The sequence below is a fragment of the Gossypium raimondii genome, chromosome 13 (genome assembly GCF_025698545.1).
Source record: "Gossypium raimondii isolate GPD5lz chromosome 13, ASM2569854v1, whole genome shotgun sequence".
Lineage (NCBI taxonomy): Eukaryota > Viridiplantae > Streptophyta > Magnoliopsida > Malvales > Malvaceae > Gossypium > Gossypium raimondii.
Window position 1 is genome coordinate 30,948,191 of NC_068577.1, and position 20,904 is coordinate 30,969,094.

Sequence of the window (20,904 nt, forward strand, 5' to 3'; positions counted from 1 at the left end):
GATTTAGAGGCCCGCGCCTTTCCCTTCCAACACGTATTTGTTGCCGCCTCCTCGGCGTAAGTAATCGGCTTCCATGGATCCTAAACCATGGCATGTATTCTGGAACGCACGCTAACTCTGGAACGATGATTTGTTCCCGAGTAGGTAGATATTCATGCCGATTTTCCCACATTTTCGTGTACTCTGACCAGTATTTAGGCCAATCCGTACCTAATAGCCGAAGGTCGATTTTGTGGTGATCGTCAAACACCTCAGGGTCCGCAGGAATCGGTTGTCTACATCCAAACTGTCGTAGGACTCTATCTGTCTGGTGGGGCTCCACGGTTGCATAGTTGATCAACACCACTTTCGCGTGCCAAGCTTTCGGATTTTGTAAAAACTCTTTCGGGATTACTGCCCGGATTGCCGGATCCTCGTATGGTGTCTATTGAAACTACATGAACATGATAGAAATATAACTTATATACATAATACTAAATACTAAATACTAAATATCAATCCACTAGCGAATGTATGGAAATATTTATTTGTAATAATACTTACTTCTGCTTCCGACCGTTGCTCCAATAGAAGCCGTATATCTTCAAGTTCAGACGGTAATCCAGGATAACTTGCCGGATGGTTCCACCTAATTAAATAAATTTTTAGCATACTTTTATTCTTACAAAATCTACATAACAATTTCAAAATGTAATATAAAATTTACCTCGTTACAAGTGGGAATGTATATGGGTGGTTCACTCGAGGACGTAGAAATGGAAAGCGAAATCGTGCCTATGATTGCAGTAGTGACAGGCAACCTCCGATGTTTGCTCACCTCGGTCGCGTCGCCCCGCACATCTCCCGATCTAATGTTGCCAAGACGGCAGACCCCCAACTAAATTCACCGGCTCCTCTAAAATCAACGAGTTTTAGCAGCCACCTTAGATGTACAGCTCAAAATCACGTGTCGGGCATCAGATAACCTCCAATTATTTGAAGAATGTATGATCGAGCATATCGGATTCTTTCAATTTCGGTTGAATTTGCATTCCAATACCCGATCTTCAGACTTTATAACAAATAATAAATTAATAATTATCTAAAACTACATAAATAAAAATATCTTAAATAATATTTAAAATTTAAATTTAATACTTACCATTTTCATTTGCTCCACCTATATGTGATTCCTATCAAGACGAATCAATGATCCGCCATTGTTGAAAATATTAAAAAATTTAAAATTATTTTAAAAAATATAAAAATATTTAAAATTATCTTAAAAAATGAAATTGAATAGAAATCGAAATTTAATATGGATTTTAGAGATTTTTGGAAGGAAATTGAGAGGATTTTTGAAGGAATTTGAGAGTTTGAGAGAATTTTGGAAGGAAATTGAGAGAATTTTGAAAGGAAATTGAGAGAATTTTGGAAGGAAATTTAGATAGGATTTGTTTGTGAGAAAAATGAGGGTAGGGGGATTTTATAGTTTTTTATTTTTTGACCGTTAGAAGCGCGGTCAAATTTTTGACCGTTAGACACTTTGTTCACGCTTGAAGGGACATCGCGCCCACGTCGGTCAGTCGCTGACGTGGACGCGATGTCCCGTTCGCACTCTCGACATCGCTATGACGTGGACACGATTTCCCAGAAAATTGCCCATTCCGGTAAATAATCAAGAAATCGGCCCATTTCGGTAAATTTTGAAAAAAAACGACTTTTTTTGGTAAATTAGCCTTCTTTTTTACCTTAAACAACCATTTACATCCAACGAGTGGTTGATCAAGAGGTGGAGACACTAAATCCCAACTATTTTTTCTAACTAGTACTTATAGCTCATCCTGGACAACATTCCTCCATGAGGGAACTACCATAGCTTTATGGATATTAGTTGGCTCAATAGAGCTAACCATGGCAATGCAAGCTTTGGGCTTATACACCCCAACTTTGCTCTAGGTCTCTATGGGGTAAATGTTACTAGAACCAGGGACTTGTTGAGCTATACCTAAAGGTCATAGGAATGTGTTCAAGGAATCACAATATGATCTACAAGAATAGTTGAATCTAATGCTTGCAAAGATAGAATGTCAGAATGAGTAGATGTAGTAGAAGACTGAGGTGACAGTGTAATAGAATCAGAAGCACCAGACATAGGCGAAATAGAGGGCATATTTATAGTGGATGGAATCATCAAATCATACATGCCGAGAGATGAAAACACGCCCAGTTTGATCCACGCACTTGTAGCCTTTATGGATAGGAGCATACCCCAAAAATGTACAAGGAGTAGACCTGTACTGTAACTTGGGTCGATTGTACGGATATAGCAAAGGATAGCTTAAACATCCGAAAACTCTAACTAGGTGGTCATCAAAGTTTTTGTCCAAAAAGTTTTTCTAATGGAAATACTCCACTCAACACCTTTGTAGGAATTATATTCATGAGGTATATTGCAGAATAAAAAGCATTAGCCCAATAAGAGAGGGCCAAATGTGCTTGTGTAAGTAATACCATACCGGTTTTCACGATCTATCGATGTCGCCTTTCCACCAAGTTGTTTTGTTCAGACCTGTGTGGGGAAGAGAGACGATGTGCAATGCTAAAGTTCTTGATATTTGAATCAAAACTTCTAAATTCACCTTCACCATTTGTCTGAAGTTGCTTAAGCTTAACTCCCAATTGTAGCTCAACATATGTTTTAAAAAAAAAAATCTTGCAACGCATCAAATTTTTTCTGAGAAAATAAATCCAAGTATGCTTGGAAAATGTATCCAAAAAAGAGATATAATACTGATAGCCTGAAGAGTAACTAGGAGTTGGTCCCCATCAGTCAGCAACAATGAGTTCAAGAGGAGCATAATACACTGATTTACTCAATAGAAATGGCAGTTTATGACTTTTACCAAGCTCATAAGCTTTACACAGTGAATAAGACTTATATCTAGGAATTCAAATATTACAAGAATTTAGCATTTGATTCATAACATTAAAAGAAGGATGACCAAGCCTTTTTATGCCAGTGGTTGAACTTGACATGTGAATCTGATGTCTGGAACAATTCATCAGCAGTCGTATGTGTATCAATCAATGCAAACTTGGACTCGGTGGTGGCAGGAAAGAAATGATATAGCTCATTGAACTTAACACCTTGAAGAAATATCTGTCGTGCTTCCGTGTCCTTTATAAAGCAGCAATTTGGATAAAATTCAAAAAACACATTATTATCTTTCACAAAATTTGAGACAGATAGGAGGTTTTTATGAATATCTGGAACATATAACAAGTCTTTAAGAAGAAAAGAGTTAGAACCAATAGATAAAATAAATTCACCAACATGCAAGATAGCTATAGTATGATCATTACCTATAACCACTTTACTTGATCCATTATACGAGCTACACTCAGCATATGTGTCGTAGCCCAACTGTCAGGATACCACGTCAGTTCAAAGAGAACAGATAGAGTGGATGATACTAAGGCAACATCTTCTTGTACTATATTTGAAGCACCGACAGAAGGTAAAGAACCTGTAGATGATCCAGAAACAAACGAATCAAAATAATGAGAATAGGGCTTGGATCGTCGAGACTCGGATGGGCCATGATCAGGACACATGTAGGCTGAAGCAAACGGCCCACAACTCAAGTGAGTAGATGGCCCAATAGAATGTCTATTTCCAAAAATAGGGTTAGTAGCATCATCATCATAAGCCAAGTCGTATCAGTAGAAGTACCTATTAGCAAGATGGTTGATTTTGCCACAGATCTAACATTGTGGTCGTGTGCCTCCACAAAACTGACCATGTCATTTCACAAGTAAACCCTGGTGCTCGATTAGGTTGGGGCAGCAGTTGTCCAACATATGCAAGGAGAGAGAACAAAGGTCATTTTTCTTAAAATGATGAAAGAGAGATCTATACCTCTTGGCTTTGGTGGTAGATTGAGTGCCAAAAATCCTTGTCAAAGCCTCCCAAAGTTTATATGCAAAGGAGGAACTACCAATCAACTTATTATGAAGTAATGCACTTAAGGTGGAGAGGAGCCACGCAAATAACACCGAGTCTTGCTGTTCATACTAGACCTGTCCATGGGCCGGGCGGCCTGGCCCGGCCCGACCGTCCGCCCGAAATATGGGAGGGTTTGGGTAAAAATATAGGCCCGAAATATGGGCTTGGGCAAAATTTTAGGCCCGTTTAAAAAATGGGCCGGGCCTCGGGCAAGATTTTTTTGGCCCTGGCCCGGAAAATATTAAATATATATTTTTTAATTTTAAAATATAATAGTTTTTTATTTTAAGTTTATTTACTTTCATTTCCTTGACTAGTGTTACAAAATAATAATAATAAAACATCAAGTTTGTTTTACTAATCAAATGTTAGATTTTGTTACAACAATTAATACAATTAATACAATTAATAATTTGATAAATTTACTAATCAAATGTTAGATTTTATTACAACAATTAATACAATTAATACAATTAATAATTTGATAAATTTACTAATCAAATGTTAGATTTTATTACAACAATTAATACAATTAACAATTAATAATTTGATAATTTTACTAACAATTAATTTTAATAACAATTAATTTTTATTTTATTAAAAAAATAATTTTAATTTTAATTTTAATTAAAAACGGGCCGGGCCGGGCCGGACTCGGGCCCCATATTTTTTCTTCGGGTCGGGCCCGGGCAAAATCTCGGGCCCATATTTCGGGCCGGGCCTAGTAAACGGGCTGAAACTTTTTGTGGGCCCGGCCCGACCCAGCCCATGGGCAGGTCTAGTTCATACTGAGCATATGCTGGATTTTCAACGGAAACACCATCATCACCAACGATTACTTGCGACGACACAGTAACAAGTCCATTAATAAATTGATGTAGTCTATGGGTTTTGATGACAAGAAAAACATGTTTCCAAGCCAAGAAATTACTATCATCGACCAGAAGTGTCACTTTTTGAGAGCCAAAAGCGAAGGGTTGAAGAACTTCCCATTTTTTGAATATGTTGAGACTGTATAATCCATAGAGAGCACAACGATCGGGAAAGAAAACTCTGATACTATATTAGAAATGTAAAAAAAAAATTTATTTCATTAATCCTGAAGAGTGAGTACAGGAGTAGTGCGTATTTATATTGATGCACAACTAGAAATGAAATGAAAACATAATACCAAAAAATGGTAAATGCTTACAATTAAATGCAATTGATCGTAACTTACATTAGTTACTCAGCTAGCTGTTTTCTCTAATAATAAGCTATCAATAAACTTAAAAAATAACTAGGTGATGTTTAAAATATTCTAAGCAAAATATTGATGGTTAATTAAAGAAGATACAAAAACAAACCAAAAGTTGGAGTTTCTTTATCATCAAAAGAAGCACTTCCATCACTTGAATTTTTAGGAACACAATATACGGTAATTGCACACACACACACAACCAAAAGTTGGAGTTTCTTTATCATCAAAACGTGATGTTTAAAATATTCTAAGTCATCAATGTTTATAAATTGAATGATGACAATTTGTTCAATGTTAATTATAATGCAATACATTAATATTCACTTTTGCTATCAAAAGAAACATGAATTTAACCTATTTCCTTAGTGTACCAAATTTAGGCTTTTTTATAAAATTAACTCAAAAAAATTAGTTAATTACATAGATTACCTATGTTTTGATAAAATACAAAAATAACCTAAAATCTACAGTAAAATTTTGTGGAGCCAAAATATTTGGCGCCACCAACATACCACGTTAGCAATTGGGATAAAAAATTAATTTTTTGGTGGAGCCATGTAAAATGACGTCACCTGCATAAATACCAGGGAAATATTGCGCTTTTTTAAAAAAATGGGGAAGCTTTAAACAAATTTACCTTTTTCTGGTGGACCCAAATAATTTGGCGCCACCAGATTCCAACGCTCTATTTTGTTGCATATTCTACTACCTATTGTCATTTTTTTTATTTTTTATTTGTTTGTCCTTTTCCTTTTTTATTTGTTTTTCTTTATTTCATTTTATTTGTTTTTTTATTTGTTTGTCCTTTTCTGTTTTTTATTTGTTTTTCTTTATTTCATTTTTCTCTTTTTATTTGTTTTTCTTTATTTCATTTTTCTATTTTTTATTTGTTTATTATTTTTATAATATTTTATGTATATTTGTATATTTATTGCCTATTTTAGGTTATTTATATATTTTATCAAAAATAGGTCATTTATGTAATTAATTAGTTTTTTGGGTTAGTTTTATAAAAAAACCGTAAATAATTTATGTAATGTGAAATCAAGAAAATTAAAGGGACATTTTAATAGAAATAAAAATGGAGGACCAAAAATAAAAAAATTGAAAAAAAATGAGAAAAAATTGAAAGTTGAATTGATTGGAAAAAAAAGAATAAAAAAAGATTTATTTGTTAAATAAACTATGGCTTTTTTAAATATATATATTAAAAAATTAAAAATATATATTATGACTGGTTACATAGTGTCAGCGATGTCAGCGGTGTGACTAGTCAATAAGTTTATAATGCTTAATAATTCTTAGTTAAAAAAAAATAGAAGGGGAGATGAAGAAGGTCCCCTATTTAAGAAGGTGGGGTTTTGGTCCCCTTCAAATATTTTGTAAAAGAAGAGACGGAAGAAATAAGAAAAAAAAACTAGTAAGGTATTTATAGTTTGTATTTTGTATTTTATAGTTATTTTGTATTTTATAGTTATTGTAATATAATAATTAATTATATTTAATTTATGTAATTTTTTTAAAATTATGCAGATATCAAAATGTCTTCTGGAGTAAATATGGATCACACTTCATCGAGGATCAATGAAACGGTAAAATTAATTATAAATTAAATAAAAAGATTCCATTTTAGTTTCTCATTTTTTGTTGGCAAGCGTTACTTTGCTCAACGTGTTTGTTTGCATGAAATTGATCTCTATTTAGTTGTTATTAATCCTTTTTAACTCATTTTGTGCATGAAATCAATCTCTACGTGTTAATAATAATTTTTTTTAATTTATGACACATTTATAAATTTATGTATTAATTTTTTTTAATATGACGACCTTTCTGCTTAATTTTGCATTGTTGCTATGCTTGGTTCCATTTATGGGGTAAAAAAGTTACATTTGTCTTTCACTAATTTGACACCACCTAAATAAAAATTAAAAATCACATTCACATGAGGAAACTAGGAAGATATATTAATTTGGCTTCAACTAATTCATATATCATATTATAAGTGTTCAAATCAGATTGAATCAAGCTCGAAATTATTAGAGTTATGATTAAATTTATCTTTAATGAGTGAATTTTTTTATAAAAGTTCTCGTATGTAAGATAAATTTTTGAGTTTGAATATGCTTGGTTTATATTATATGTAAAACTCTATGTATTATTATAGATATCGATTCAGTAAAAATAAGCCTTTTTATTTTTATATTTACCCATACCACCTATATTTTTTAGGACATTATTGTTTTTCTTTGTTTGATGTACTTTTTGTAGTTATATGGTTGCCTTTTGTTTTAATGCTTAATTATGATTAGGACATAATAATGAAAGAGAATTAATGATACTTAAGCTTCAAACATATTTGGAAATTACATTTGATCTCTACATGTTATTATTAATATTTTATGACAAATCTTCATTCTATTATTAAAATTTTATTACTCATTAAATTTAACTTAAATAAAAATACTTAGAATGACTACGTTGGTATAATATAAGTGTGATGTTTTTGTTTTCTCAAGCTTTCAGTTTTACTCTTCAATATATAATTTTATGTTTAAATTATATAGATAATTGATTTATCATATTTCTATAAAAATTTTACCATAGGGGATGGGTATCTGGTTTTGAGGTTGCGGTTTCATTTTCCCAAGTACAATACGGATGAATGAATCATGTCATACTTACAATTGGTGGGATTTGGGGACGTCGCATTGATCCGAAGGTTTGACCCGATGGCGAACTTAATATCCGTCTTGGTTGAGCGGTGGTGTACGAAGACCCACGCCTTCATTATGTCATTCGGGGAGTGCACTATCACATCGGAAGACATCACTATGCAACTTGGGTTACGAATTGACGGTGTTGTGGTCACGGGCCGAAGCAAAGTGTTGGAACCTTCAGTATTATGCCACAGATTGCTTGGATGATCCCCTAGTGATAAGGAACATAATTTCACATGCTTAACATTGACATGGTTGAGAGCAAATTTTTAGGAGTTATTGAGCACCGCCACTGAGCATGAGGTGATGTGTGCTGCTCGAGCCTATATTATGCAGTTGATCGGGGGTACTTATGCCAGACAACACATCTAATAAGGTCCACTTAAAGTACTTGCCTCTATTGGAGGATTTTTCTCGTGCCGGTACTTACAGATAGGGATCAGCAGTGTTGGGCATATTGTACCGTGAGCTTTGTTGAGCAACAAAACATGGGGTTAGTAACATGGCCGATTGTTTGGGTCTGCTGCAGTCTTGGGCTCTATACAAGATGCCATTTCTAGCGACTGTTAGGCACTAACCATATTCGTGGTCAGTTGTAAATAAGTAAAAACAAAATTATACTTAACATTTAACAACTCATAAGTGTGGATAATATTTTCCCAAGTTTAAGTGCTAACGTGTTTATTTCGGTTTCAGATGGGCCATGTCTCTGGGAATTGGTGCGAGCTAGACATTAATCATTTACCACCAAATGATAGAGGCGTCCACCGGAGAGAAAGTAAAGTAATATATATTCATATAGTTTAAGTAACGTTGATTTAACTTATTCACTTGCAGTATGTGATGTGACTTGACTCATTATGTTATATTGTGTAATTCTTATGGATGTCATATTCTACACTGAACATTGCAACCCTTATTCATCATTGGGTTCATGCCAAAGCCCATGTGTGGTGCATTAACACGTCGATGCTCAACTTCTCAACCATTGAGTGGTACAACACCGATCGAGTTATGCGACAATTTAGGTGTAGACAATTTGTGCCAATTGATCCACTACAATTTGTTGATGTCCACGGTAAGACCATGAGGGGGAAACATACAACAGATTGGAGTGTGAAACATAAGCATTATGTAGCACTATTGAATGTCCGGTACAATAGGTGGCCTAAGATGCAGTCTTGTATGTTTGACTTTAGTCCCTCGAATGCAGTGGTACATGACTTGATATCGCGTTTATTTATATGGTGGACAACTTATGATAGTACCAGATCACGACAACAAACATGGAAGTCACCTATAGAGGAGTTCGACCTAGAGGATCAACATATGGCAGAGCCCAACTTAGAGGACCAACCTTTGGACATATCGGACCAATGGGTTGCTGTTTTTTATGATGGGCCGTAGAGTAGTTCATATCACCCGGACATGGGCGGTTCGAGTTTATATCACCCAAAGCAACCACCGATATCATTTGATATGTTTGGTAATAATATGTACTCCACCCCGCCTCAAGCCACATTTGATCCAATTACCGATCCTCTTGATGTGTACAATACACCCCAACATCCATCCTATCAATAGAGGCCCGTAAACTGCTATACCTTGAATAGCGATACCACTCCCAGTTCATTCCAATTTTTATACATGTACATTTTAAGTGTTATGTAATATTTGTTGTATTACTTTATAATTATACAACTTATGTATTAGCCTTTTTTATAACATAATATATTTTAAAGTATGAAAAGTTGCAACAACTAATTTATAATAAAAACTTAACATTAAACAATACAAACTTTATTTCCAAAAGACCATAAAATGCAAACATCAGGTACAACATTTAATTTCCTTTAGACCGTGAAGATTGACCAGTATAGACATTTACATGGGGTAACTTGCTCCAATTGTGGCCAACTGTTCTACATATGGTGCAATGCTTTGGATAGACTTGTTCTCTGATATCCATCCGAATCCTTGTTGTTGTCGGTCGACCTTTGACTTTCCTATGTAGTGACCGATCTGGCAACATCTCGAACTTAAGCGGTTGCACTTCCCATATCGATACATCCCTTAATACGGAAAACTCATTACCTAAAATACGCAATGTACGTTCAAGCGTGTACACATCGTCAATATATTGTTCAACATTCAAACTATAGGTAGCACACGCTACAACCACATGCACACACAGGTACCGTAGTGTTTCAAACATCTTGCACTGACACCGCCTGTTTCGGATATCAACTCCGTAAGACCGTAGCGGGATCCCCGACTGATGATCGATGTACTCTATCACTTGAAAAGATTCCAAGTTTCGAGAATATAGTTTTGCATTCATCGACCTAGCCCTTTGAGCATTCTTTTTCATGGCATCCTTGATATTTTCGACGTGCATGTGTCTTGCCTCCAACTATTTTGCTTGTTTCAACTCCATTTTTGGCATTAAGGTTGCTAGCCTGTAAAATGTGGCTAAAAAACCGCTGAAATTGGCAAGTGATGCATACGCCTTAAGATAGAGTTAACGGCATCAACGAGGTTGGTCGTCATATGACCGTGTTGGTACCCCCTCAGTAAAATATTGAGCCCATTGCCACAGCTCCATGTTACCCAACCACTATTTGAGAGAAGGTTTAGACGTTGCCATATCAGTCTCTAACCTCACCAACTTATGTCTGAATCAGTGTACTTCCAGCTCATATCCTAGGTATGTATTCCAATAAAACACGTTATCATCCCAATTAGGAAATAGACTCGAAATATTTAAAAATACGAATTTAAATACGATATTTTTACCCATTTTCACGATTTGTTTGCACCAATCTTTGTTCTTGTACTCATTGTGGAAGTTGACAGTAATGTGATGAATATAGTAGACGGACCTCCATGGAACCTCGAATTGTTGAATCACAGCAACAAGGCCCTTTGATCTATCAAAGATAATGCAAATGTTATCTTGCCTGACAACATGCCTCCGCAAGTTTCGAATGAAATATGCGTATGATTCGGAGTTCTCCGACTCTACGATGGCAAAAGAAATCGGTAGTACATTTTTATTACCGCCTTGTGCAACCACAATCAAAAGTATCTGCATGTATTTTCCATAAATCCACATTCCATCAACCTATACTAGTGGTTTGCAGTGGCAGAAGACCCTAACACATGGATTGAAAGTCCAGAACAATCGACGGAAAACTCTTCTCCTCAGTTCTAATTGACCATTCAGGCTCTATAAGGCAATGTTTGCAAGTCCATGACAGTTCTTAGGACGTACTCCACCATCGCTGAAATCCAACCCTGAAGTTCATTGTATGACTAATCCCAGTCACCGTACAATTTTTGTATGGTCATTTGTTTCACCCACCACGCTTTCCTATATGACATCTGTACTGGAAACGGGCTTGCATGTCCGCAATCAATGTCGACACAGGAATGCTTGGGCTATCTTTCACTAGTGGCATGATGTAGTTGAAAATACTTTTGGTATTCAATTTCCTATGGTCTTGAGACATACATGTGGCAGTGCATGTATAACGCCCTTCTAATTTTCGTATTTTCCACTATTGAGTCATCTGTATAAATGTAGCCCGAACCCACCAACCACACCCATCACTGGCTCTCTAACATTCCCCAACATATAATGTCGGTGTAGACTTGGCAACCTTGTAATCAATCGACAACTTCATGTTGTACTGTTTGGTGGCAAACACACAACTTGCCTTGTTCTCGAACAGTTGCCTAACGAACAACTCCTCCAACTGCAAATTTGACGTCAATCTATGAGCAAGTACTATATTAGCATACACAGGGAACTCAGATGCATGCGTTGCATCTAGATCTACGTTCAAGATGTCGCCTCCAAGTTGATTTCGTAAAACAATGCCACGACTCGAGTTACTGAATGAAGGGTCATGAACATCTTCAAAATAATATATTTTAAATATTTTATAACGTTAAAAAATTATATTTAAAATTTTAAAAAATAATATTATAAAACATTTAAAATATACATTTAAAATATTTTAAAACAAATAAAAAAATAAAAATGACAAACAAAAAAAATAGAAAAAATAATAAATAAATGAAAAAAAAAAAAAGAACAATAGGCAGCATAATAGGTAGCAAAATAGGGCATTGGAATCTGGTGGCGCTAAATTATTTGGCTCCACCAGAAAAAGGTAAATTTGTTTAAAGCCTCCTAGTTTTTAAAAAATTGCAGTATTTCCCTAGTATTTATATAGGTGGCGCCATTCTAAATGGTTCTACCAAAAAATTAATTAATTTATCCCAATTGCTGACATGGCATGTTGGTGGTGTCAAACACTTTGGCTCCACCAACTTTTATAGATTTTGGTTATTTTAGTATTTTATAAAAAAAAATGAGTCATTTATATAATTAATTAATTTTTTATGTTAATTTTATGAAACAACCACCAAATTTACTCTTGAGTTGCAACAAAACAGAGGAAATTAAGAATTAAAAGGAGATATTTAAAATTCATGTGAAAAACAAAACCAATTTGAATGATCAAATTACCAAAATATCAGTACTCAGATCGTGGTAAGCTTGAGATGAATTAACTTCTCTCCTTTTACTCAAATCAATACTTCTAATTGAAATAAACTTAAATCAGCTGTAATTTAATACCTAAAATGAGGAATTCAGATAATATTTAAATTTATCAATTCTGATTGTATGAATTTATATTAGATATGTTTAGCCCCATAAAAAATAAATTAGTCTGTAATTCAATACAGAATTCAAGTAAATTTAAATTTATTATTTTTATTATATAAATTATATAAGATATGTTTACATAAAATTAAAATATTGTACTTCTATAAAATCAGAAATTTGAAATTGGAATATATTAAAATTACTTAATTTATCTCATAAAAATCAAATAAAAAAAGGAGAATTGTCATCTCGCAATATAATGCTTGTGTATCTTATCATATTATATACTAATTTTCTATCTTATGCTATGCACAAATTGTTCGTGTATTTTATAAAATCATTATTATTTAAATAACAACATATTAATAAAAGTTATTGATAAAATAATTTTAGAAAATATAAACAAATTATATATATACTTAAGTTTAAAATATAATATACTTTTTTTTCGCATGTTGCCATTGATGAATCTATATGATTTTTGATGTTAAATGATGAATTTGAGAAATTATTTTTAAATAAAAGTATTTTGTTAAGTGATTTTGATGAATTTTTCGATTAAGGATTAATTTGTTAAAATAGTAAAAATACAAGTTTTTTTGTGAAATTATTGCAAAAATGAGCTGTATTAAATGGCATGAATATTCAGCTAGCTTGGATTTGTATTAAAATGGTTAATTTGCATGTTCTGGGTTCAGGGACTAAATTGAATAAAAGTAAAAAATTAAGGGCAATTTTGTAAAAATATAAAAATGACCAAATTGCATGAAATGAATTGTTTTATCATCTAAATTAATATATTGAATGAAATTATTAATTTAGATCAAGATCGGGTGGAAAATCGAGGGAAATAGAAAATTACCAAAATGCTCCTGAACTTTGGTATTTCTACAATTTAGCCAGGTAAGTTCGTGTAACTAAGTTGTATATTTATATGTTTAAATTGAATGTTATGATTGCCATATATAAGTATTGATCACATATCCGAAGATATCTGATAAGTACCAAGTCTCGTTCGAACTTAAGAAATTCAATGGATGCAAATGACATTGTCATTAAGGGTTCTCGAATTGGTTGTGGTCCTGCATGTGTTGCGGACACACCACAGCTCGTAAGATCGTCTCGTTATTTAGCTCTTATGAGCATCCCAATAAATGGATCTCTTGAGCTTTCCGTTATTTGGCTCTCACAAGCTTCCCGTTAATTGGCTCTCATGAGCTTCCCGATTAATGGCTCTCCAGAGCTTCTCGATATTGGCTCGCATGAGCTTCTCGATATTGACTCGCATGAGCTTCTCCAATTTGACTCTTGAGCTTCCCATTATACAGCTCATATGAGCTTCCCGTTATATGACTCGGAAGAGCTTCCCGTTTACATGCTCGTATGAGCATACATGTACATGAATTGACGATTTACAGTTTTGTACACTTCGGTGTACTACCCATATATCCAACGATATTCTAAATGGTTCATTGGGAAATGTTCTGTTATGAGACAATATGAGTTGGATACAAACTATTATCGGAATATATATACGAAATACATGGAAATTATTGTACATGATATATTGATATAATGAAATGAATGATATATGTTTATGAAGAAACGGTAGGAGAATGATATCTGTCACTATGTGTACATAAATGAATATTTTTGATATGACGATACAACGAAATTATGTAAGTTGAAATGAGTAATAAATTCAATTGTGACATGTCGAGAAAATAAATTTATCAATGTTGAATTTATATGAAATATGTGCAAGTACGCTAACAAGTGTTGTTGTTTGATGCTTAGGCAAATGCCAAGCTATTGGTTAAATGGTAATATGTTTATTTATATGATGCATTAAAAGGGTAAGTACTCAAATGAAAATATGCTAGTGCTCATGAAAGAGTGGTGAGGTTTAAGTTATGCAATTTCTTATTAAATGACTTATCATGTGATTAATTCGAAAAAGGTTATGTTTAAATGCACTAGCTTGTGGCAATGGTTGAATGATATACTTATAACTGGTGTGTTATGCATATGGAATGAGTGTGGAAAGTAAAGAAATGCAAATGAAAATAAAGAAATTTGGAAGAGTTAAAGTTGCTTAAAATCCTACTATGCTAGAATAATATGTATAAGTGATGCTATGGATTTATTCACCTTGTGAGTTGTTGAATATAACTTCATGAGTATTGTGGTATCAATATTGGATTATTCTTGATATGTATAAATTTCATATTTGAAATGAATTGATATGATTAAAGTTTATACAAGCTTACTAAGCATTCATTGCTTACGTATTTATTTTTCTTTACTTTTCAGATTAACGGAAGCTCGATTGGGTTGGAAGCTTATCAGAGTTATATCATACCATCCATCGGTTCTATCGGTACTTTTGAATGTTTTAATTCTAGTTATAATGGCATGTATAGGTTGTAACGCCCTAAAATTTCTAATTTCGTTATTTTGAAAATATGACACAAATATTTGTCAACTTCAGTGGTTATGTGTTCTGGGAGTGTTTGGGAGGTCCCAAGTTTAAGCCTTAACTTGGGAAAATTTTGGTATTTTGAATTTATTAGGCCTTACTCTTGTTCAGTAGGCTTTTATTTGATTGTTGGGTAAATTACATCAGAATGGGCCTACTGGTCTGGTGGTTAAATGGTGTGTTATTAAGGTGGAGGTTTTGTGCTTGAATCCCTATACAGGCAAGGGTATTATTTTTGCTTAGATTTTGGGATAGAGTTGTGTAATAGGGGGATTCTAAGTAGTAGATGTGTAGTGGGAATTAGGGGAAAAAATTAAGGGATTTTGGGGGTTATCGGGATTTTATTTTATTTTATTTTTTCCTGTAATCGAATTTTGACTCTCTTTTCCAAAAAAAATTTTCCGTCTATTCTTCTCCCTCTCCTCTTGGCAAAATTCTTTGAGTTTTTCCATCTTTCTCTTCTTTTTCTTCTTGAGTTTTCCCTAATCAATTAATTTTCCTTCGTTTTCGCACGCGGTTAGTGCTCGCTTAGTTTCGGTAAGTGTTTCTTTTCGTTTCTATCATGAATCTCTTAGCGACTAAAATGATAATGTTTTTTCTCTATGATTTGGGCGTAGGGGGAGGCTCGGACTGGTGAATTCAGTATTCTCGTCTTAACAATAGTTAAACGAAGGGGTATCGTTGGTGGTAAGTTGGGTTTCTGTTCATTCTTGGTTGTTAATTTGCTTGTAAATATATTAAATTGATGTTTAGTATCTTGATTATAGGCTTTAGAGTTCTCGGGGACTGTTTTAGCATCAAACGAAACCAGGTGTGTACCCAAAACGCAAAAAAAAAAAGGATTCGGCGAAAAGCTGAAATTGCTTGCTGTTTGGACAGTAGCAGTAAGCTAATTTTGAAAAAATTTCCATAAATTGTGGAAATCGAATTAGAGGATGAAAAAAATATGAAATTAAAGCTTGTTGAGTCTAGTTTTTCATAAAAGAAATGATGTAAGTAATGAAATTGTAAATCGTGAGATATAATAAACTTTATGAGACAAGGTTAGAATGAATTTGGGTTCCTCTATTCTAACTTTGGAAAATCATCAAAAATTGGAGAAAAATAATTAGGGTTAAAATTTACATGTTTAAATTATTAATGAGTCTATTTTCAATATAAACAAATGGAAACTTCGTCCAACTTTTGTACTAAGAGATAATTAACTTTTAGCAAAGAAGGGTCGAAGTTATTAGACAGCAGAATAGGAGTAAGTTTGAAGATTTTACCGTACTTATTGGCTAAACCAAAAATTTAAAAATTTTATGGTAGAAAGGTATTTGAGTCTAGTTTCAAAGACATCAACCAGATTTTAATTCGGAATTCTGTAGCTCAAGATATAAATAATTTAGTAACAGTGACTCAAGTAGACAGCTTTGAAGGAACACATAAGTAAATAGTGAAAACATATATGGATATTTAGCTAGCAGGGTTACATTAAAAATGGATCACGCGGCCAAGGCCAATTTGGGCCGAGTGGGCTACATGAGCGTGTAAGTCCATTTTTCTGAAAAGTTCTGTAAGGTTGCACGGGTCGCCCAAGTCGACTGTGGACCTATTGTAGGGTTGGTAAGCTTTACTTAGACCCCTATATGTGTGATATGTCTGTCTAATTTTTATACCGAGCATGACTTATGATATCTAAATGTATGTACTATTAATTGCATAATGGCATGACATATTTTGTATGTTGGATTGCATCGGGTGGGTTGATGTTATTTGGAGGAAGTGTCTGAAAGGCTATTAAGTCTGTTATCTGGCAGCTCAGTGCAACGTTCTGATTATGTGCTTCATTTCGGTACAACATGGTGTGTAGGGATAGGTGGGTTTATTTAATCCCCACATGGTGTGTAGGGTTGGACGGAGATGGTGTGTAGAGGCTGGTGGGTAGGATTCTGATTTACTGTATCTGCATTCTGTATCTGATATAGGCTAAGGCCAAAATTGATTCTGTAATGGGCACAGGCCCCAGACTATATATAACGGAATTCTGTTGATTATCTGTATACATGTTTTCTGTGGGGATTACACACTGAGTTTGTAAAAACTCACCATTTCTCTGTTTAATCTACACAGGTAATCCCCAGACTTGACGAGTCGGTGCAGCAGAGGACTTGACGGTGGCCACATGTAAATTTTAAACTGTTTTCCATTAATGCCTAGAATTTATTACTTATTTGGGGTTTTTGATGTATCTTCTGGACTATGGACTGGTTGGCTTTAAATTTGGGACTTTATACTATTTTTTATGGATTTTTTTTTAAAAATTGCAACTCCACAAAACACGGTTTTTTTCTAAAAACTAAGGTTTTTCGTGAATAGAAATTATTTCCCCTAAATTAATTGGTTACAAAAGCTTCCGCTAAGAGACAAGTTTTAAAGGAAATCAACTAGTTTTCTTTTCCGAATTAAGTAAAAGCTAACTTACTGTAACGGTTTTTAAACTCGACAATCTTGTCTTCAAATCCCTTTCCATGTGACATCGCCAGATTCGGCCATAACGTCTAGGCCGAGTTTGGGGTGTTACATAGGTTATTTTTGGCTAAATGTTGGCTTATATGTGTTTTGTTGAGTTTAGCCACTCATTTGACTTATGTTTTGGTATTTTGATATGTGCATAATTTGGCTTAAAATGTTGATGTGTGGAATGATTTGTGTAACACCCATTACCCGTATCCAACACCGGAATAGGGTACGAGGCATTACCAGAACACATACACTTGTAAACGTATTTAACCTAGTTATAAAATTACATCTAAATTAAAAATTTCAAAATTATTAACATGCTTTTATAATTCTTCACAATATATCCTCAAAATATTATAATCTTAATAAATAGGGCCTACGAGACCCGATACATACTCATGCAATTCAATGCATCATTTCCATTTCGTTCAATTCGCAATTTCTCATGCTCACAATTTAAATCATATCACTAGCAATTTCCATTTAATTCACGTACAATTCAATGTCATTAAGTTCAACACTAATACGTAATTACCATTTAACTCAACGTTTATCGATTATACCATTCATTAACACATTTATGAAATTCTCAATTTTGCAATGAAAATATCACTTTAGCTTAAATAACAACATCATCCTGGTATAAATATACTACCACTTATCCATTTACTTTAATTCTTTTGGGTTCATTTGTCACTTATCATCCTTAATCAAATTAGGGAACGGTTATGGAAAATTGAGTACTTCACTTCCACTTTACCATAGTATAACTATGGTCTTGCATATGATCACTTATCACTTTCTGAAGCCATAACACTGCCACGGTCTTACACGGATCACATTTATCACTTGTCACTCTTCCCTGATCAGATAAGTGTAGCTAAAGCTACCACTTATCTCACTGATCAGATAAGTGTAGCTAAAGCTACCACTTATCACTTGTCACTTGTCACTGATTAGATAAGTATAGCTGAAGCTATCACTTATCACTTACCACTTGTCACTGATCAGATAAGTGTAGCTGAAGCTACTACTTATCACTTGTCACTTATCAGAAGTACTCAAATCCGGCGTTCCGCTCAATTTGATCATTTGTTCGGTTTTTGCATTTTTATTTTATTCTCATTTCAACAATAAATATATTTCATCATACATTATATAATTCATGAAATTAACATTTAATCATTAAATTTCAGCCATATGAACTTACTATTTCATTACCTTTCCACACTCATTTCCTATGCACATCACACAAGATATAAACATATCATTCAACCATAGTCGCAAGCTAGTGTATTTAAACATAACTCTTTTTTTTTTTGAACTAACCACATGTTAAACCATTTCACTAGAGATTGCATAATTTAAACCTTACCACCCTTTTCATGATCACAAGCATATTTTCAAATTAGACACTTACCATTTCAATGCATAACTTATAAATTTAACGTGGCATAATCTAGCCACTACTTGGCCAAAGCCTAAGCATGTTCACCAAATATGTTAGCCAAATACACTTATAGCATAAGCATTATAAGCATGGATGAGCACAACATTTATTCATGTATCACGCTTACCAACATGTGTTAATTCATAAACCATTCATGACATTATTTCATGCCAAATCATATACCGAATATACCATACACACATACTATGAAACTTTATTTTTCACACATGAGCTTAAACCATGACCAATAATGCACAAATATAAGCATAATTTCTATTTCATCGTTTATCAACTATAATCAAGTATATGACCAATTATACACAAATCATTCATATATTTCCCAACTTTCCTCATCCTCCTATCCATTCCACATCCTTAATGTGTATAACACACTTAAACAACATTAACTATAATTTCACCATTCACTCACATGTATATTGAAAGCTGTTTATCTGAGTCAGGGTCACTAAATTATTTTTATTTGGAGCTACAGAGCTCCAAATTAAGATCCGTTAATTTTTCCTGAAACTAGACTCACATATATTCTTATCATAAAATTTTAAGAAATTTTTTGTTCAATCAAATAGTGCAGTTTATTCTTTAAAATTTTTCCTATTTCGCTGTCTGACAGTTCTGACCACTCTTCACTAAAAATGAATTATCTAATTGTACAAAATTTGGATGATGTTTCTGTTTGTTTCCTTTGAAAATAAACTCATTAAGGATTCTAAGCATATAAATTATAACTCATAATTATTTTTATTCAATTTTTTATGATTTTCCAAAGTCAGAAAAGGGGAACCCGAAATCATTCTGACATTATCTCACAAAATTTATTATATCTCATAATTTACAATTTCATTACTTACACTGTTTCTTCAATGAGAAACTAGACTCAATAAGATTTAATTTAATATTTTATTCACCCTCTAATTCATTTCCCAAAATTTTTGGTGATTTTTCAAAGTTAAACCACTGCTGCTATCCAAAACTGTTTTAGTGCAAAATGTTAATTTCTATTTTGCCCCAAATTTCACAGTTCATACAATTCAGTCCTTGATCAATTAACCCCTCAATTAAGCTAACTTTCCTCAATTAGTAATTTACCTAGACATTATAATTTATTTCACAACTATTGAAGTTCATAATTTCCACATAAAACCCTAACTTCAAACTCTTTTACTATTAGGTCCCAAACGTTCACTATCTATTCAATTCTTTCAATAAAATCAACATATGAACAATTTAAAGCTCTAATTCCATGCTAAAGCATCATATACTTTCAGCATGTATTCATAGCAACTTTCAACTTCTTTCATAGAATCAAAAACTAATGAATTCAACAAGTGGGTCTAGTTGTAAAAGTCACAAAAACACAAAAATTTCAAGAAATAATCAAGAATTGAACTTACTTACAGTAAAAATATGAAGAACCAGCTTAAGGAAACCCTTCTATGATGTTTTAGCTGATGAGAATGCAGAAAAATAAAGAGAAATCTAGATAATTCCACTTCAATCCTAGCTTTATTAAGTAAATTTTGTGATATTCCAATTTTGCCCTTAATTCTCCTTATTTTCTTGCTGATTTTGTACCTTTGCCGTCCAGCCCAAATAGACCTTGGGTCTATTTTCCTTTTAAGCCCTCTTCCTTTTATCATTTAAACTATTTAATCATTTCCTATAATTTTTCATTTATTACAATTTAGTCCTTTTTGTTCAATTAATTATAGGAACTTTAAAATTTCTTAACGAAACTTTAATACTAACTTTTTAACACTCCATAAATATTTATAAAAATATTTATGGCTCGGTTTAAAATCTCTGAGGTCTCGATACCTTATTTTTTA

The 20,904-nt window shown here is 33.3% G+C and overlaps 1 protein-coding gene and 1 long non-coding RNA gene across 2 annotated transcripts; both read right to left on the reverse strand.

Annotated features, from left to right (window-relative positions):
- Positions 1-2,880: 2,880 nt before the first annotated feature.
- LOC128035991 (uncharacterized) lies at positions 2,881-3,821 on the reverse strand. Its single transcript, XR_008192716.1, has 3 exons — positions 3,716-3,821; positions 3,346-3,509; positions 2,881-3,160 (listed from the first exon to the last, which is right to left on the reverse strand). It is a non-coding gene; the product is annotated as an uncharacterized LOC128035991 (long non-coding RNA).
- A 5,967-nt stretch (positions 3,822-9,788) lies between these two features.
- LOC105781512 (uncharacterized) lies at positions 9,789-10,343 on the reverse strand. The gene has a single exon (XM_012606046.1). The coding sequence runs from the start codon at positions 10,341-10,343 to the stop codon at positions 9,789-9,791; it is 555 nt and encodes a 184-aa protein (XP_012461500.1).
- Between the last annotated feature and the right edge of the window lie 10,561 nt (positions 10,344-20,904).

Coding starts and splice junctions, on each gene's coding strand:
- LOC105781512 (XM_012606046.1), bottom strand. CDS start 10,343: ATGCACGTCGAAAATATCAAGGATGCCATGAAAAAGAATGCTCAAAGG.